The sequence below is a fragment of the Nyctibius grandis genome, chromosome 18 (genome assembly GCF_013368605.1).
Source record: "Nyctibius grandis isolate bNycGra1 chromosome 18, bNycGra1.pri, whole genome shotgun sequence".
NCBI lineage: Eukaryota > Metazoa > Chordata > Aves > Nyctibiiformes > Nyctibiidae > Nyctibius > Nyctibius grandis.
Window position 1 is genome coordinate 8,740,443 of NC_090675.1, and position 17,434 is coordinate 8,757,876.

General features: G+C 39.1%; 1 protein-coding gene across 2 annotated transcripts; it reads left to right on the forward strand.

The window, feature by feature from the left end:
- Positions 1-192: 192 nt before the first annotated feature.
- On the forward strand, positions 193-17,135 carry RPS6KB1 (ribosomal protein S6 kinase B1). Of its 2 annotated transcripts, XM_068415577.1 has the most exons (15): positions 193-392; positions 3,808-3,857; positions 4,926-5,046; positions 5,404-5,472; positions 5,902-6,049; positions 6,700-6,757; positions 7,723-7,823; positions 8,770-8,860; positions 9,063-9,153; positions 9,464-9,571; positions 9,866-9,928; positions 10,766-10,843; positions 12,475-12,582; positions 13,167-13,279; positions 13,841-17,135. In XM_068415577.1, the coding sequence occupies exons 1-15, from the start codon at positions 321-323 to the stop codon at positions 14,076-14,078; spliced, it is 1,509 nt and encodes a 502-aa protein (XP_068271678.1). In that variant the 5' UTR covers positions 193-320; the 3' UTR covers positions 14,079-17,135. The 2 variants fall into 2 exon arrangements, with proteins under 2 accessions (XP_068271678.1, XP_068271679.1); XM_068415578.1 differs by lacking the exon at positions 10,766-10,843.
- The last annotated feature ends 299 nt before the right edge of the window (positions 17,136-17,434 follow it).

A 17,434-nucleotide genomic window follows, 5' to 3' on the forward strand; every position in this document is an offset into this window, starting at 1 on the left:
CGCTGAGCCCTCTGCGCACGCTCTGTGCCAGGAGCAATGGAGGCGGGTGTGCACTGCGCATGCTCATACCCAACTACACGCCCGGCCTTACAGATGCGTCCTCGCTGCGCATGCTCAGTGCGGCCCCAGCCAATGCCGGAAGGGGCTGTGCGCCTGCGCGGCGCCCGGAGTCGGGGAGGGGGCGCAGGCGCGCTGAGGGCGGGCAGCCGGTGATGGCGTCCGTGGCGGAGTTGGGGGGTGCGGGCCCATGAGGCGGCCCAGGCCCCGCGCACCCAGCACAGCCGGGAAGGGGCGGCGGCGCCGCGGCTCACACCCGCGCCATGGCGGGCGTGTTCGACATCGACCTGGACCAGCCAGAGGACGCGGGTTCGGACGAGGAGCTGGAGGAGGGGGTGAGAGGGGGGAGCCCGAGCCGGCGCGGCGCGGGGAGGGAGCGGGAGGCCGCCGCGGGGAGCGGCGCCAGGGGCAGGCCCGAGGGGAGGTAGCGGGAGGCGGCCCGCGGGCCCGCACCGGGGGGCATCCTGCTGGCGGCCGGCCCGGCGGGGACGCCGCGGAGGCGGGCAGGGGCTGCCCTGCGGCGGAGCGGGAGCCGGGGCGAGGCGGAGCCGCCCTGGGCCGCGCAGGTGAGGCGGCCGCGACCGCGCCCCTGCCCGGCCAGAGCCGGCCGCGCTGCCCCGACAGCTGCGCCGGGGGAGGCAGCGCTGCGGCGGCAGCGGGCTCCGCGGCCCGGCCCGGCCTCGTAGCGCCCGGGGAGTTACCATCGGCGCGGAGGAAGCGGCGTCGCGCCCTTAGCGAGGAGCGGGCGCTGGGCAGCGGGCTAGCGGGGCTTCCCCGCCGGGGGCGGCCGGGCAGCGGTTGCCTCCCGGCTGGCTGGCGGGGGCTGCGCCAAACTGGCGGGAGCTTTTTTCCTTGGAAGTTTTGCGTTGCATTTCCTAGCGCAAGTGCCGCAGCGTGGTTTGTTTTTTTTTTTTTTTATCTTGTCACATGTTTTAACGTCAGTGCAGAAATGCTAATCTTTCTGGAACTGTATAAAGTCGTTGCTCTAGCGCCAAAATTAAAAGCAAAGCTCCGAAACGCTGTGTTAGACGTCTGTATGGATCAACGTGCATCTCCATCTCATGCTTTCGTAAATGGTTCACCTTGTAATCTGTAGTTTGTCATTTTGTAATGTTCACGTAGATTCTGTTAAGGCTTTGGGGGAATTTTATTACAAGATCTCTGTTTATATTTTTCTAGTGCTGCTGTTGCTTTTTTATATTGTTTTGTATATTAAACTTATTTGCTATCGCTTAAACTGCTACTGCATTTATTTTTTTGCTATTTAAATACTAATGACGTTCTTAGAGTCTTTGGGATAACCAGATACTCTGTATCACAGTTGGAATATGCTACACATAAACTAGAGTGTAGAGACGCTGTTTGACAGCTGAAGGCTTGGACGCTTCTCAACCTGCAGGAAGAAGCACTGTCTGTCACCTCAATAATCAATAAAGTACTTGACTTAAAAAAACGTCGCTTGCATCACACTGTTAATGTGGCCAAGAACAGGTTCGGGGCGGGGAGTGGGGCAAGAAAGTTGAGTTTGTTCGCTGTCATGTTCCAATAATTCAGTCTCAGGGAACAATTAAATTCATTAGTTATTGTGGATTTTAAAAAATTGCTATGACTGAAATTTTTATGGCACAACTACGGACATGAATGCACACTGGCAACCTAATTTGGTTCTTGGGTGCCTTTTGGCAAACAGATAAAGGAGGGTGAGAATGGACTTGAAATTAAAACAGAACTGAAAAGCAGAGAATGTAAGAGCAGGAAAGAAGGGGAAGCGTCAGGAACATGTAAGGGGGAAAATGTTTCGCTGACAGTTCTCTCTGTAGGCATTGTGCCTGTCTTACAGAGATGAGAAAGACATTGCAGCCAGAGCAGTTGAGATCATTAAACTGGAAGTGAGCAAGATGTAAAGTCTGGACTATCTTGTCTAATCTGTGTGGTGCTGGTCCCTGGTACCTCCTGGGAGGTGTAACCCTAGTAGTAGCGAGAATGGATCAGTTGTAGTTTTGAACAGGCGCAGCCATTCTAGAAAATCTGAAGAGTTGTTTAAATGGAGAGTTTACTCATAAGCCATATGGTGGTTTGCATTAATTTTTATGGTGAAAAAAACAGCCTTAATTTTTGTGTTTGTAATGAATGAAGCAATATGTATAGACTGAAGGAGTGGCAGCCTTCCAGCCAGAACGCCGTTGCATTTCTTGGTTTTGTGAAATGAGAAGAAATCCTGAAAATAGCAGAATGGTATCTAAAGTCAATTTTGTTCAAGTTAATACTGAGAATGAAAACCACAGTTCACAGGGGCAAGAAAAGCCTGTGTAAACTTTGCCAGAACTGTTGGGTAACTTGAGAAGTTGTTCTGGGAATGTGATGGGTGTTTATTCTCTGTGTTTGTTGTATTTTTTTTAAATTCGTTTGTTGGCACCTAACGGCAGGGTCAAGGGCAGCTTTAGTGGGTTTAATTGTGAAACAGATGTCAATAAGCTGGATTTCTCTAGTAAATGTTACCAAGAGGACATGAGCTAGCAACTCTCTGACCTGGAAACAAACTTGAACTTTTGGACTCCACAATTGCTTGTGGTGGTAGTAGGTGGAACCAGGAGTTAAATTCCCCTCTAGATAACCCACCAAAATAAACCAGCCTCTGTAAACTTTAATGTTTAAATGGTTCGGGAGCTATTGAAAGTCTCTAATTGTCTTTGGTTAGTGTTTTCACTTACATATTTTAAAACGCACTCCTTGGCTTGGTCTGCTTTTTGCAGATCTCCATGTTTTTTTTTCCTTCTGGTTCTCTGAATTTCACACGTCACTCAATATATTGGTATTCAGTCTGTAGATTCCAGGCTCTTTCTCACTAACTTGCAGTTGTTATTTTATGTACATATTTTTAAAAATAAAACTATTAAAGTATAGTCTAAGGCTGCTTAGAAGCTTGTCCATTAAATTCTATTTGTATTCATTCCAGCTGTCTGCTGGGTTTGCCCTTCTTTTGCCATGTAGAGCCACAATTATAGGGAAGTATTATCTTGCGTAAGGGATCAAGTTGAAAATACTTTGAAGAAAATATCTCTTCACAATTGAACTACATTCTTTAATGGTGACTAGTTCTGAAGTTGGAGTGCTTGAGCCTTCTTTAGTAATATTTGCATGCGTTAATCTATCTGATTGATTATTGGTCAGAAAAGGTATTTACCATCAGAGTAAAGCTTAATTCTTTCATTACTGTTGGGATTTGATTATTATCCATATAGAATGATAAAGCCTTCTCCACAGATGATTTGTTTCTAGTGCATATGAGTCCAGTTCATCTATTGAGATAATCTTTACTATTGTTCTAATTTGCATAATACTGTAATAGGATTTTAAAATTAATATAGAAGAACTGTAAAGAACAGTGCAGTACCCTTACATTTTTCAAATTCACCTAGGGGCGTGTGAAACTGTTACCTTTAATTTTAAGTGATTGAGTAACAATGCAGTCAGGTGAAATGGTGGTTCTATGTGTCACCATTTGAGATATGTGGAAGTATTGCAAATCTTGCACAGAATTCTGTAGATTTCTTATCTTCTGCTGATAATTTATTATCCCTGACCTTTAGGCTTATTTAATTATATAATATAAATTATAACTATATATATAATTATTATATATATATATGTAATTTAAGAAGTTGTAAACCACATCAGTGCATTTATTTTTAACACTGCTTTTTTTTCTTTTGTTATAATTAATCTTCCTTCTACCCCTCCCATCCCCAGGGTCAATTAAGTGAGAGCATGGACCATGGAGGAGTTGGCCAATATGACCTGTAAGTTGCTGCTAGAAAATGTTCTGTATCATTCATGCCAACTACATATAACTTCTAATTTTGTTACATTGTTAAGTTAAATAGAAAATTTTGTCATTCTTGTTCAATTTTGAGTTGTTTCTAGTAGTTTCACTATTTCTTCACATTAAAATTTGTCAATTGTATCTTGAAATAAAATAAGAATAATAAAAAAAATTCTGGCGAAACTTGCTGTTGTCTTTTAATCCTTGTTTCTCCTAACATTATCTATCGCACTTGAATAATATTTGTAATATCAATGTAATGCACTGCCCGCAGCACATTGTTCTGTCCGTTGTATGAAGGCTCCAGTTGCAGATTTGTGTAGCAGGCTGAGGCAGATGAGAATTCAGAAGTTCTGATCTGGCGCTCAGGAGACAGCTGCCTTTAGCATTGCTTCATGTGTAGCTTTCCAGATTGTTTCAGCATGCCGTGTTGTGAGAAGCAAGCAGTGATAGTTAAAACAGTTCAGTTACACTTACTTTAGCAGGATCAATCTGTTAGTCCTTTGCAGAACTGTGGCATAATTTAGAAGCCTCACTAAATCATGGATCAGTCTTCTTCCGTGGCATGTTCAGAGCTGTGAGACTTGGTTACAGCTTTTTCTGCGAGATATTTGTGTTACAAAAGTCTTACCATGACTGTTGGGGCTGCTGAATGTGATTTGAAACTTAAACACACCTTATAGCTTTGCTTTTACTTGAGGTCTTGTAAGAATATCTAAGTCAGTATGAGGCTTTGGTCTTTTAAACTTAATTCTGGTGTAATACAGAAATTTATTTTGCATAAAAATGAAGGAATCTGAAGGAAATCTTGATACTGTAAATCCCCAAAATTTGCAGGTGATCTTTTCTGTGCAAGTTGCAACTTACTGCTTTGCACACACCTAAATAAAATTTCTGATGCTGAGAATTCTCCAAATCTCCAAAGCAGTCATTCAGTGATGTCAGATACGCTATATGCTTTTCAGAAAGTAATTTGCTTGCTTACTTTCGTTTGATCATTTTTGAGTATCAGGTAGTCTTATATTCTTGTTTCGGTTTTATCCAGTGGCATGGAACATTGTGAAAAATTTGAGATTTCAGAAACTAGTGTAAACAGAGGTCCAGAAAAGATCCGACCAGAGTGCTTTGAGTTACTGCGTGTACTTGGCAAAGGTGGCTATGGAAAGGTAAGGAGCTCTTTTCTACAGAAGCAAATCTATTACGCTGATGGCGGTTCAAGTGCTTGCTTGCTGCCTTTGGCGAGGTCTAATCTTCCCATCCTGTTTTCTGCAAAGTTCCTTCTACCAGAAGGTAACCTCAGGGCTGCCAAGGTTGGTGTCGTGGGACCGAGGTCGCTGGCAGAGCCTCACCAGCTGGTGGCAGCAGAAAATGTCCCAAACTGGTTGTGGTTCAAATCACCAGCTCTCCTTCAGGCAGCGTTGCAGTTTGTAGGGAATCTCATCTCTTTTGCAAAACTTAGTCGTAAACTTACGACGACTAATGCAGTCACAATACCTGATTGCTTTTGTGTTGGTGTTGTACAGGTGTTTCAAGTACGAAAAGTAACTGGAGCAAACACCGGGAAAATATTTGCCATGAAAGTTCTTAAAAAGGTAACCTGAATGTTCACATTTCACTGCTATCTGAATTAAAAAATCTATCCCTCCATTTAGCTTTCACAATTATCTGATTATTTAATATACCTAAAAATAAACTTTATCATGTACACAGTTTTCATCCAGGTACAGTTGGAATTCAAATTAAACTTTAAATTGTTCTGTCTGCGTAGTTCTTAGCAGCTAAGTTTAAATAGGTAAGGAGGTCCCTTCCAACCTAAATTATTGCATAATTCTAAGAAATAAAGACTTAAACTTCCGCAAGAAACTTCTCATGTTATGTACATATTGCAGTGAAGTTTTCTTCTTTATTATGTTGCTGACTCATATGTAGTGTTGTGATGTAGTAAACTCAGGACTGAACTAAATACAAAAGTCTGCCTTGTTTAGCATGTCCTTGTGCTCACGTATCTCTGCTTTTTGTAGGCAATGATTGTAAGGAATGCAAAGGATACAGCTCATACAAAAGCAGAGCGGAATATACTGGAGGAAGTGAAACATCCCTTCATCGTAGACTTAATTTATGCCTTTCAGACCGGTGGAAAACTCTACCTCATCCTTGAGTATCTCAGTGGTCAGTATATGAAATTCTGTTACCTGCTTCTTGGTATCTTATGTCATCAAGCATTTGGATTTCTTCCTACTTATAAAAGGCCAGCTAACTATTAGCATGGTGTCTTAAAAATGTAAAACAGGTTAGTAGTAAAAATGCATAGGATAACATAAATAAACCTTCTAATTCAAAACAATAAAGATGAATGAAACATAAAATAGTTTTTTTCATGACAGTACAGGAGAGGAGGATTTTGAATACCTTTTCTTCCATCAGGCTTATAATTCCTGTATGTTACACTTAGATTCTATGCAGTCATATGAAGTACCTGAGGTTTTAGTCCTTGCAGGTTCTTTGTGAAAAAAAGAAAGAGTTATCTTTATTTCACAGACAGGGAAACAAACAGACGAGAAGCAATTTGCTCAAGCTATAACAATATTAAAAACAGGGACAGAAGTGCTGTTGATTTTTTCAGCATGCTCTTTTGATTTCTTTTGGCATTTCTTTAGGTTGCTAGAATTCTGAGAGTAACAGAATAGTAAGTTCTCAGTTGTTTCTTGTGAAACAACTTTTGTAGAGCAGGACAGAATACCTGTTGCTTACAGTTTTTCTAGAAAGTAGACTTTTGACTGACTAAATAACAGAGTATAATCTCTTTTTTCTCATGACAGGAGGAGAACTATTTATGCAGTTAGAGAGAGAAGGGATATTTATGGAAGACACAGCTTGGTAAGTGAAACTATTTTAGTAAATTAATAGTTTTGGGGTTTTTTTGAGTGCTTAAACTGTATACTCTGACTTGAAAAACTATATATAACTACTCATTCATTTCATAGTCTAGTGAAAAGAGCAGTTAAGTTGGTTTTGGGAAGATATGTGTGTTCTGTACTTACCAGTTTGTGCTGGTGTAACTCTGGTTTTACTACAGGAAAGGGTCCATTGCTGGTTGCTGAGTGAGGCTATACTCCATAGGGTTGTGGTAAAGGAGGTGTTTTGGGTGTTGGAGAAAAGACTGTGAAAGACTTGCTGCAAATGCAATTCTTGTTTTGTTCTTGATCCACACACAAGTTTACCAGCCAGTTACAGAATTTCCAAGTCATTGTAATGGCTCTATTCTGAAGATCAGATGTGTGAAGTGATAATGGTAATTATTCTAATGAAGGAGAAAAAGCCTTTTGAGCAGTGATATTTTACATACAAACAAGTTGAAATTATTCCTTATTGATGAGGCTTCACGCAGCTGAATAGAGTTGTATCTTCCCACAGTGCATGCTGGTAATGCCTTAGAAGAGCTTTGATGTACTTATGGGCTGTGATACTGTTCTGCAGAGAGCGCTCTGGGTGCTGCCGGTTTCCTTCTTAGCTTCATTTTTTTTCTTCAACTTTGCCATCTAGATGTGAAGCATATTTTAACCACTAACTGGTAAATTCAGATTCCTCCAGATATATTGATGATAAGATAGCTACTGAACAGATAAACCTAATGCTAATGGCATAATTTTGTGGTTCATCTTGGAGTGTGTATGCCTTCTGGCAAACCAACCTCGAAGGCATCATGGTTTCTCTCCTTTATTCTCTCATACACTTCTAATGATACTTTCAAGGAACCGTTGCTATGTACATAATACTCTTAGCACTTAAGATGCTTTGCATGATTGAATATGTCTAATTGTGTGGCATATGTTTCCTTTCAGCTTTTACTTGGCAGAAATCTCAATGGCACTGGGGCACTTGCATCAAAAAGGAATCATCTATCGTGATCTGAAGCCAGAAAATATCATGCTGAATCATCAAGGTAGAAACATAGTAACAGTTACGTTGCCAGTCATTTCAAAACAATTCTTCAAAGGTCACAACACTTCACTCTTATGTGAATTTCTTCAGAAAAACAGCATGTTCCTTGTCACTCTTGGTATAACTGAAGAACTGCCAAAGCTAATTGCTTGCCCTTAAACACAGCTTCTTCGCCTTTAATAGGCCCCAGCAAGCTCCAGGTTCCATGTGTACACAGGCATTTTGTGAACGGTTGACTTGCTATTTCTGCAGCTCTGAAATTTTTCTTCTACTGAGTCATTGTAAAGTACATAAAGATCTGTGTCTTCAGTGTAGCATCAGTGACGTTTTCGTAATGGGGATGACTGAAGACGTTAGTTAGGAAAGGCAATTTACGTAGGATGCCAAATCATCTGTAGCTAAAATGACTTATCCAGCTGCTGTCACTTTAACTGACAGTAGTAGCAATCCCTGAATGCACTGTTACGTTGACTATGTGACACTGATCAGTCAGTACCATCCAGTATTTTCATGTTATCTTAAACAACTCATTTACTTAGTCTAAGTCTTTGCACTGAATTATTCAGGGCACTTCACAATTTGTTGAAGGTTGTTTTCGGAACTTTGAAGCAAGCAGTAAAATCTGATAGCCTACTTTCTTATCTGAATGATGCTCTACAATCTTTATGTTTAAATACATTTGTCTATATGTGAATAAGTTTTGATAGTTTGTCTAGTTTTGCTTCACCAAGTGGCAACACTCTTACATAGGTATAATGCAGAGGTTTTATCTGTAAGTGTGATTACCTCGTTCTGTTTTATAGCTGTATTGCTTTGTCAGACCATTGAAGATATCTGGAAGCAGTTCAGAATTATTACATATTCATGTTAAAAATTCGATCTTTTAACGTTACTTATACAAATGTCAGACTTCTGGCAAGTCTTATATTTTATATATTTAATTTCAGGTCATGTAAAATTGACTGACTTCGGATTATGTAAAGAATCTATTCACGATGGAACGGTCACACACACGTTCTGTGGAACAATTGAATACATGTGAGCTGCATGATCAAATAGAAAAGTATTACTCTGGTCTGGGGGTAATGGCTACATTTTGCCTTTTTAAACTGATGGTTCATATGTTCAGTCACTTATGGGAATTTTATTTGATAAATGTGGTTTTGTTTGAAAATCAGTAGTCATTATTAGCATTAAGCTTGTTAAAATACTTTCATATTTTCAATTTTTCTCATTGTAGGGCCCCTGAAATCTTGATGAGGAGTGGGCATAATCGTGCTGTGGACTGGTGGAGTTTGGGGGCGTTAATGTATGACATGCTGACTGGAGCAGTAGGTGCACAGTTACAATTGCATGTATTTCTCTTTGTGGCTTTTGTAGTTACCTGTATTCTAATTCAGATGCATGTATAAATACATATATATTTGTATATATACAAACTGCAAGTAAGAAATATAACTAAAATATGGCTACACTTATGTTGACTACAGTCCTGAGCTGCTGTCATCCAGACAGTTACTTGGAAGTTCCCATTTCCAGTAATTTTATCTACTTTATAAATTACTGAAGTGAGTTCTGTGTACACAAATAAGAGACCTGAACAAGTCCTGTTTTTCCTCCCATTACAATGGTGCTTTCTAGCCTCCTTTCACTGGGGAGAACAGAAAGAAAACAATTGACAAGATTCTCAAGTGTAAACTCAACTTGCCTCCCTACCTCACACAAGAAGCCAGAGATCTGCTTAAAAAGGTAGAATTTTAATGAATGTCAGTCCTACATGTGTATGTAGAGAACAGAAATACAATAATACCACTATGGCTATCCAGTCCATGCTTGTTTTACTGCTAATAAGTCAGTCTTGTTTTTGTGTGGTACAGGAAGTGATTTTCCTTGAAAATACAATTGTTTTCTAACAACTGTAGATTTTCTGAGTGCTGTGTTCATTCTGCATGCTGTTCATTCAAATGATGATTCATGTCAGAACTAGCCTAGTCATAACGGCATAACTGATTTTTCTTTTTTTGGATGTTATTTCTCCGTAAGCTGCTAAAAAGAAATGCTGCCTCACGTCTAGGAGCTGGTCCTGGAGATGCTGGAGAAGTTCAGGTAACTTCTGCTTAACTCAAGAATTCTTAAATTACCTCATTGAAAATAAAACAGCTTTGAGGGTACATCAGGAAAGGAGAGTATGTCTGTCTTGAAGTGTAATAAGCAAAAACACAGCCACATGTGACAGCTGATCAAAATTTGAATGCTTTAAAGCTTAATGAAAGTAGCTGTCTACCTATTTGATAATTTGAGATTTGGAAAATAACTTTTATTCTTTAGCTCTGTCTTCCAGTAGATCTTTTCTACTAGTTGCACAATGCTAATTGTACAGTCAGCCATATAAGAGCGATGATAGTCTAGCAGTCTGATGAAAAACCTGCCAGCCCTTGCATTTAGTGCAGCTCTTTCAAGGGAAGAGTGTTGTTAGTTTGCATTCAGTGTTGCATGGTTCAAAGTTAAGGCAGAGGCCTAGTTCCTGTTGCTTCCAGCTTGACTTTTTTTTGTGGTGAGATTAACAGTGTACTAGAGAGGCCTCCTTATTTCACAGTTCTGATAATTTGTCATTAATACATTGTTTTGTCATTATTTTTAGATCTCTAACTTTTTAAAGTTGAAAAATGTAGAGTATTTTGCATGACAACTCACTTTTTCTAATACCTTGAAGGAAAACATGATAGGGACATATGTAGTCTGACTTGGAGGTACGGTATCAATTTTCAGCTCTTCCAGAACTCTAATGTAGTGATGCAGAATATATTACACTAGACCCATATGTGATTTTGGAAAGAAACACACCACAGAGAGAGACTGAAAAGAACATGCTTAATTCTTAAATTTCTGTGATTTATACCCAGAAGGCAGATTATGACTCTCTGCTGTTGCTAACCCTTGTAGGCTCACCCGTTCTTCAGACACATTAACTGGGATGAGCTGTTGGCACGAAAGGTGGAACCTCCTTTTAAGCCCTTATTGGTATGTACTCAGAATGCCGTGAGAGAATATTCCTCATACGCCTTTAGGAAAGGTCTTAAACAATGTGGAATCTAAAACTTAGAAACGCTCACTCTTACAAACTGCAGTGGCGTTGATTTCTGGTACTTTAAATAGTTAAATGCATCAACTTAGGTTACTAGTTCTTAGATTCACTGTTGTCAGATTAAATAGAGAAACTGCCTGATGCAGATTTTTTTTTCTGAGAACTGATGCTATATCAACATTTAAGAAATGAAAAACCTCTTTAGTCTCCACACAGTATGAAATACTGGCTGCCATGAGCGTGCTGTTCTGTCTTATTACTCTGTAGTCATGGTACTCATCCGTCACTGGAATAGGATCTCGCTTTTTCTATGTGAGAAGGTGACAAAAATCAGCTAATAGCTAATTTATCCTTCTGTTCAGTCTCCTGAAGGAAGGGGGTTCTGCTTCAGTTTTAATTCCTCCTGCTTCTAACCTGTATGTTAAACAGACTTGCATGTGCAGTTATTTCTGAATTTCTGCTTCTAAACATTACACAGTAAGTCAGTACTTAGTTGAAGCTAAGATTATAAATGGTTGCTAAGCAAAAGCAAATGAAGTCACCTAATTAAGCATTTTGTGTATTTGCTTATTAATATTTACAATGCATCTTGTGCATTATAGGCAGTAATTAAAGTTTACCTCAAACCAGTGATGTGACGAATAAGCCTCTATTATCCTATCTTTTATTTTGGTGGTGTGGGGTGTCTGTCTTTTTTTCCCTCTGGCTACAATTAGCTACAGCAGCAGTGGGTATTGCCACCCCTGATAGTTCTTGACTACTAAAAATCTCACTTTAAACTGACTTAGGCATCACTAATGTTGAGCATACTACAGCGTGAGGACTCCCAACCTTTTTTTCCTCACCTTTTAAAATGGAATTCAGAATGACACAAGACTGATTATTTCCAAGCAAATTATCTGACAGTAGTTTTGGGTTTTTTCTGTTACTAGCAAATTTTATGAGAGTTAGTTTTACAAACCAGATGGTTTTTGAAAATGTGCTTCCATGGTTGCACGGAGGCCTGCACAAATGAATACATACTGCCTTTCAGTTACATGAATGAGAGAAAGGATCTTGGAATTGTCTGTTGTTCTTTGGCTGAATTAAACAGAATCTTCATAGTCATTTATTCCAGAGTTGTCATCTATCCCTCACAGTATAAACACTTCTATATCTGCAAAAATGGGATGAAATTATCTGGAGTGAGACTTCAAGAAACTAATAGTTGCAACTGTTCTATACTGGTTGTGACAAGGGCTAAATTGCAATAAACTGGCATTGTATTTCTAAAGGTTTTTGTTTGTAATTTGAGATATTTTTTTTTTTAAAGGCATCTTTTTAATTCGTGTTCCTTTTTGATCCATAATTTTTGCCCCTCCCCCTTGCCTTTATTTCTCAGTGTCAGTGCCCATAGTGACCTCCCACTGGCAGCGACAGGATTCCGACACCACTCCAGGGTTTTACTACAGCAGAGCTCTGCCAAAAACCTATGGGATGAACTCCAGCCAGAGGCTACACTGATCACCGCTAAGCCATTTGGTTGATATCTGTAATATAAACCCTTAATCATTTTGTTTTTGCAAAGCAATCTGAAGAGGATGTGAGCCAGTTTGATTCAAAGTTTACACGTCAGACACCTGTTGATAGCCCAGATGACTCTACTCTCAGTGAAAGTGCCAACCAGGTCTTTCTGGTAAGTGAGCCAGGGACAAGCTGTAATGACTGTGGAGAGGTATGTTGTGTTACTTGGAAACAGCAGGGCATTTCAGGTAAATTAGTTCACCTGATACTTGAAGCAAACTATCGTAATTCTAAACACATTCTGCAATGGGTTTGAAATGTTTAAAGGGCTTTGAAAATACTTGATTATTGCTGGTGGTTTTTTATATAGACAAAACGAAACAGCTAACAAAGATTGCTTACTTTCTGAAATGTCAGCATTCTAATTCATAGTTGCATTATGAACCCTGGACATGTGGTTGCTTTCATAGTCATGCAGAGAACAATGTCCATTCTATAGATCAAAATTAATTAAATTCAGCATGCCTGTGGGAATCTGTGATCTGAGTCGAAGTATCTAGGGTGAGCAGGCACCCGGGTGAGGAACTCCCTAAAGTCCTGCTGTTTGCTTCAGGAAGTGAGTACAAGGTTGTACATCTACATTTACTCTCCTTTTTATAATTTTAATTTCCTATTTCATGACAATCATAACTGCACAAGTGCTCATAAATGTAAGTCTTGCCTGTAAGTTACAGCACATTCATTCCTGTTTTGCAGGGTTTTACGTACGTGGCTCCATCTGTACTTGAAAGCGTAAAAGAGAAATTTTCTTTTGAACCAAAAATTCGATCACCTCGCAGATTCATAGGTAGCCCTAGGACACCAGTCAGGTATCTTTTTTTTTTTCCTCCCCCTTTTTTTGTAATACGCTTTTTGGCAAGTAGTTGAAATAGATCTGCACTAGAAATAAAAAATGCGACTTTCTTCTCAGTAAAGCCTGTCACTTACATTAGAAGTGCAGCATCGATCCTGTTTTACAAACCACATTATTAGAGACAAATCTATGGTGTCTGGCAGCACAAGAAGTACTAATTTGCTTGCTATTCAACGCTGATACAGCCTCACAGTCTGGTGACTTTGGTACACCATTCCTCTAGAACTGTTTCAGAACATCCTAAGTACTTATGTGCCACTAGAGAACCATGTTAGTACAGAAAATTCCTTCTGCAATCATCTAGAAATATATCCTGACTACTCAAATGAGAGAATTTTACTTTACAAGAGACAGTGGTAGAAGCTAGACATGGAAACTCTCTCAGACTTCTGGAAGTGGAAGGAAGAATTAGAAATGCTTCTCAGTAGGCATTTAAGTTCAGCTTCCTGCAGAGTGAAGGACATACCTTGGTGCTCTGTATATCTTCAACTCTGATTTTTATTTTCTTGTTTTAAAGCCCTGTAAAGTTTTCCCCTGGGGAATTCTGGGGAAGAGGTGCTTCTGCCAGCGCATCAAATACTCAGACACCTGTGGAATATCCAATGGAGACAAGTGGAATAGAACAAATGGATGTGACAGTCTGTGGAGAGGCCTCGGCACCGCTTCCAATCCGGCAACCAAACTCTGGGCCATATAAAAAACAAGCTTTTCCCATGATTTCCAAACGACCAGAGCACTTGCGCATGAATCTATGACAACACAATTTTTTTCAAGCCTTTGAAGGTGGAAAACAAAGAATGGACATAAGCCCCCTGGAAGTGGAAATACGAGGGCTTGTATGGTTTACTTTTAAAAAGTGACAGTATCAAAGAGTCAGTCATTGCACAGAACGACTTGGAAAGCAAAGAAAAACGGATTTTTTTTCTGTCAATCAATGGTGCATAAAAAACTCTAGAAAATGGTATTGCAGAACTCTAGGCACATCATCTAACTGATTCGCAGTGACATCTTCTCACCTTATCAAGGATTTTTCAGCTTGATAGTTTGAAACTGACAGTATTAAGGGTCAGGATGTTGCTTCAGAATCACTGGTCTAGTCATGAATGTGTCGAGGAGGGTTAGCCCTTTCACTAGGCAAAGTATGAAATGCCTATATGCTTGCGTCTGAGGAATAATTAGCATGCAAGCTTGGTTAAGCTGTTTCCTACAATGGGGTGGAATCAAAGATGAAAGATAAAATTAATTGGTATTTCGCATTCAAAACATGATGAGTTTTTTATATATATAAAAATATATATTTTTCAAATAGATTTTTTGATTCAGCTCATTATGGAAAGTATCCCAAAATTAAAAATGCAAAATAATTGGTTGCTGTGAAGAAAGTAAAGGCTCTAGTTCTGATTCTTCTCCTCATGAAACAAAAAAATCAATAAGCAAATCACTCAGTTACCAGCTTGGCAGTGTGGGGTGGGAGAGAACTGTTTCACTTGCTTACCCAGCTGAAATACCTGTTCCTGCAAAGACAAATGGATCTAATTGAATGGCAATGCTGCTATGTTCTAGGCTTAACTGGAAGCCATGGGCTCACATACATGTCCTGCTTATTTCATCCTTCTCCTCAGCAGACATTTCACTGGGAAACATCACTTTTGTATATGCTAGTCCTTAGATGGAGACAGCTGAATACGTTCAGATTCTTACCCATATGAAAGATCAGGAAAAAGTGCATCGGAACCCAAGGTCAGTAGAAACGTATAGGAAGTACCACAGGAAACATATACGAATTCTACATAGTATAAGGAAATAGACCTTTTTGTAACCAGCGGGTAAGAACTTGAGGATTTTTTTTTTTTTAAATTTTGCTTATGGGAGCTCCCTGCTATTATACATTTCTAAATTTATCAACATTTTTTTCTATGCTGAGGCAATAAATTTGCTGATTGTATGAGAAAAGTGTTAAATGGCCTTTCAGTGAATGTCTTCCACAGTGGGTCAGAACTTTAGCAACTCAATTTAGGAAACATGTTCTAAGGACACTATTTATGTTTTTGAAATTGTCACAATCTGTACAAATGACTTACAGGTACAAAGAATAAAATAAAGGTAACTTTACCTTACTTAAATACTTCCTGCCTTAAAGAAAGCATTTCCATGAACATAGCTGGTGAAAGGGTTAATATCTGCAGAGCTTTACACTAGTTAGAGTGTGTATGGTGTGTGCGTGTGTGTGTATATGATCATGCAACTGCATACAAGTCCTGTCACTTTTTGCCTGCCACACGTTGCATTATCTTTAGTCAAACTGTGCAAAGTCTACTTCTAGTGTTTCACAACAGTAGGGATTTTTTTATAGATTCTGCTTACTCTGTGTATACTGAATCTTTTTGAGCCATAGGATCCAAGCCATAAAACTCTCTAAGCATGTTGAAGCCAATCAGAGTGCTGTTTTCTAAAATTTGCAAGTCAGGAGGATTCATCAGGATCTTGATACTAACAAAGAACCAACAAAAAAGATGGTTATGATTGAGCAAAAATTAGGTTGTTTTTTTTTTCTTCCTGATAAGCCTCTTGTTGGAAAAATTTCTTTTTTTTTAGTTTTATAAGGAAAATCAAGTTACCTTATAGTGACATAAATTGTACTGGAAAATTGCCATTTTTTATTTGCTAATACGGCCACTGGTGACATGTTGTGAAACTGAAATCAAAGTGCTCGTGTGTTTGTATTACGCATATTTGCAAACACGCAACACTTGAAGCAGTGCCTCTCTGTGCCACTTATTAACATGGGTTTCCTAACATGTTTACAGAGTATAAAGGCAAAAATTTTTTTTTGAGGCAGATCTCTCTTGGTCCTAGTTACAGCTAACGGTTGCTTTTTGGTTGGCTGGATATAATTGTCCAGTAGAATTGGTTTAATATGGCTGGCAAGAATGGCAAGAGTTGTTTGTCTGAGTTCACTATTAATTACAGATAGAATTCATCGGTTTTAAAATTAAATTTCATGTACTGTCAAATGTTTCATCCCATAGATTATAAGTTTAATTCCCTACCATGACTGTGAAACTTTTGGAGTGTGACTCAGACAGCAAGCACACACTATGCAATATGGCTTATCCTGTATTTATTTGTAAAAATATCAGACATAGATCCTCTATATATATATAATAGTGTCAAAATTACTAGTTGTGAACTAAGGGGAGTGGAGTTCTAGCTCCTGTCTGGCTATTTCGGATAAGTGCAGAATGCATTGAATATTGGAGAGCTTAACAAGTGCTTTCTTTTGTTCATTTAAAAATGTCTTAAATTTTTCATTAGAGTATAGAATCTTATTTTTTTTATTTTGTACAAGCTGCGCTTTTTTAATTATAATCACTGAAAAATTCACTATAATTTGATTTTATAGGATTTTTGTAGCATTACAAAAATATAGTAAAACTGAGGTTAATACCTGTTGTGGCTAACCATATAAAAGTATTAAATCTTAAACTTGAACAGAAGTCATATTTTTTTTTACTAGATGTTAAATAGGGGAATATTTTGTTCTGCAGGTCACTATCACAAAAGGTTTATAGGTCAGCTGTGTTACCAGCAGTTTTTCTTTTCCCATTTGATGCAGAAACTATTCTGGTATAAGATATTCAGAATTTCATAATTTTTCTCTGTGGGAGTGATGCATACATTTGATGCCATTCGTGTACTAAATTGTAATTTTGGGAATGCTGGAATAATTCCTACCAAGACTGTCTTAATTGTGCCATCCTGACATTTGAATGTCATCCTGGTATTAGCTCATAATAAAAGATAAAAATAAATGAGTCAATTGTTCTTTCGAATATCCCTTTTTGTGGTCTTGCTATCTAAAAGCTGAACTGCTGGAGAACATTTAATATTTGAGTCCACTCTAACTGCACAGTGGATGTTTACTTTGGGTCTATTCTCTTTGTAATATTAACTCCCAACCTGCTCTCACTGTTAATCACAAAGTGCATGAGACATTGAGGGAGACTGCTGCTGTCCTGAGGACAATGCTGGCGTTTTGGTTGGTTGGTTTTAAAATTCTCTCTCTACAGCAGGGTAGTTGCTGTTTCATTTTCCCAGCTTAGAGGGAAAT

Coding starts and splice junctions, on each gene's coding strand:
- RPS6KB1 (XM_068415577.1), top strand. CDS start 321: ATGGCGGGCGTGTTCGACATCGACCTGGACCAGCCAGAGGACGCGGGT. Junction 393..3,807: donor ACGAGGAGCTGGAGGAGGGG/GTGAGAGGGGGG, acceptor TCCCATCCCCAG/GGTCAATTAAGTGAGAGCAT. Junction 5,473..5,901: donor CCATGAAAGTTCTTAAAAAG/GTAACCTGAATG, acceptor TGCTTTTTGTAG/GCAATGATTGTAAGGAATGC.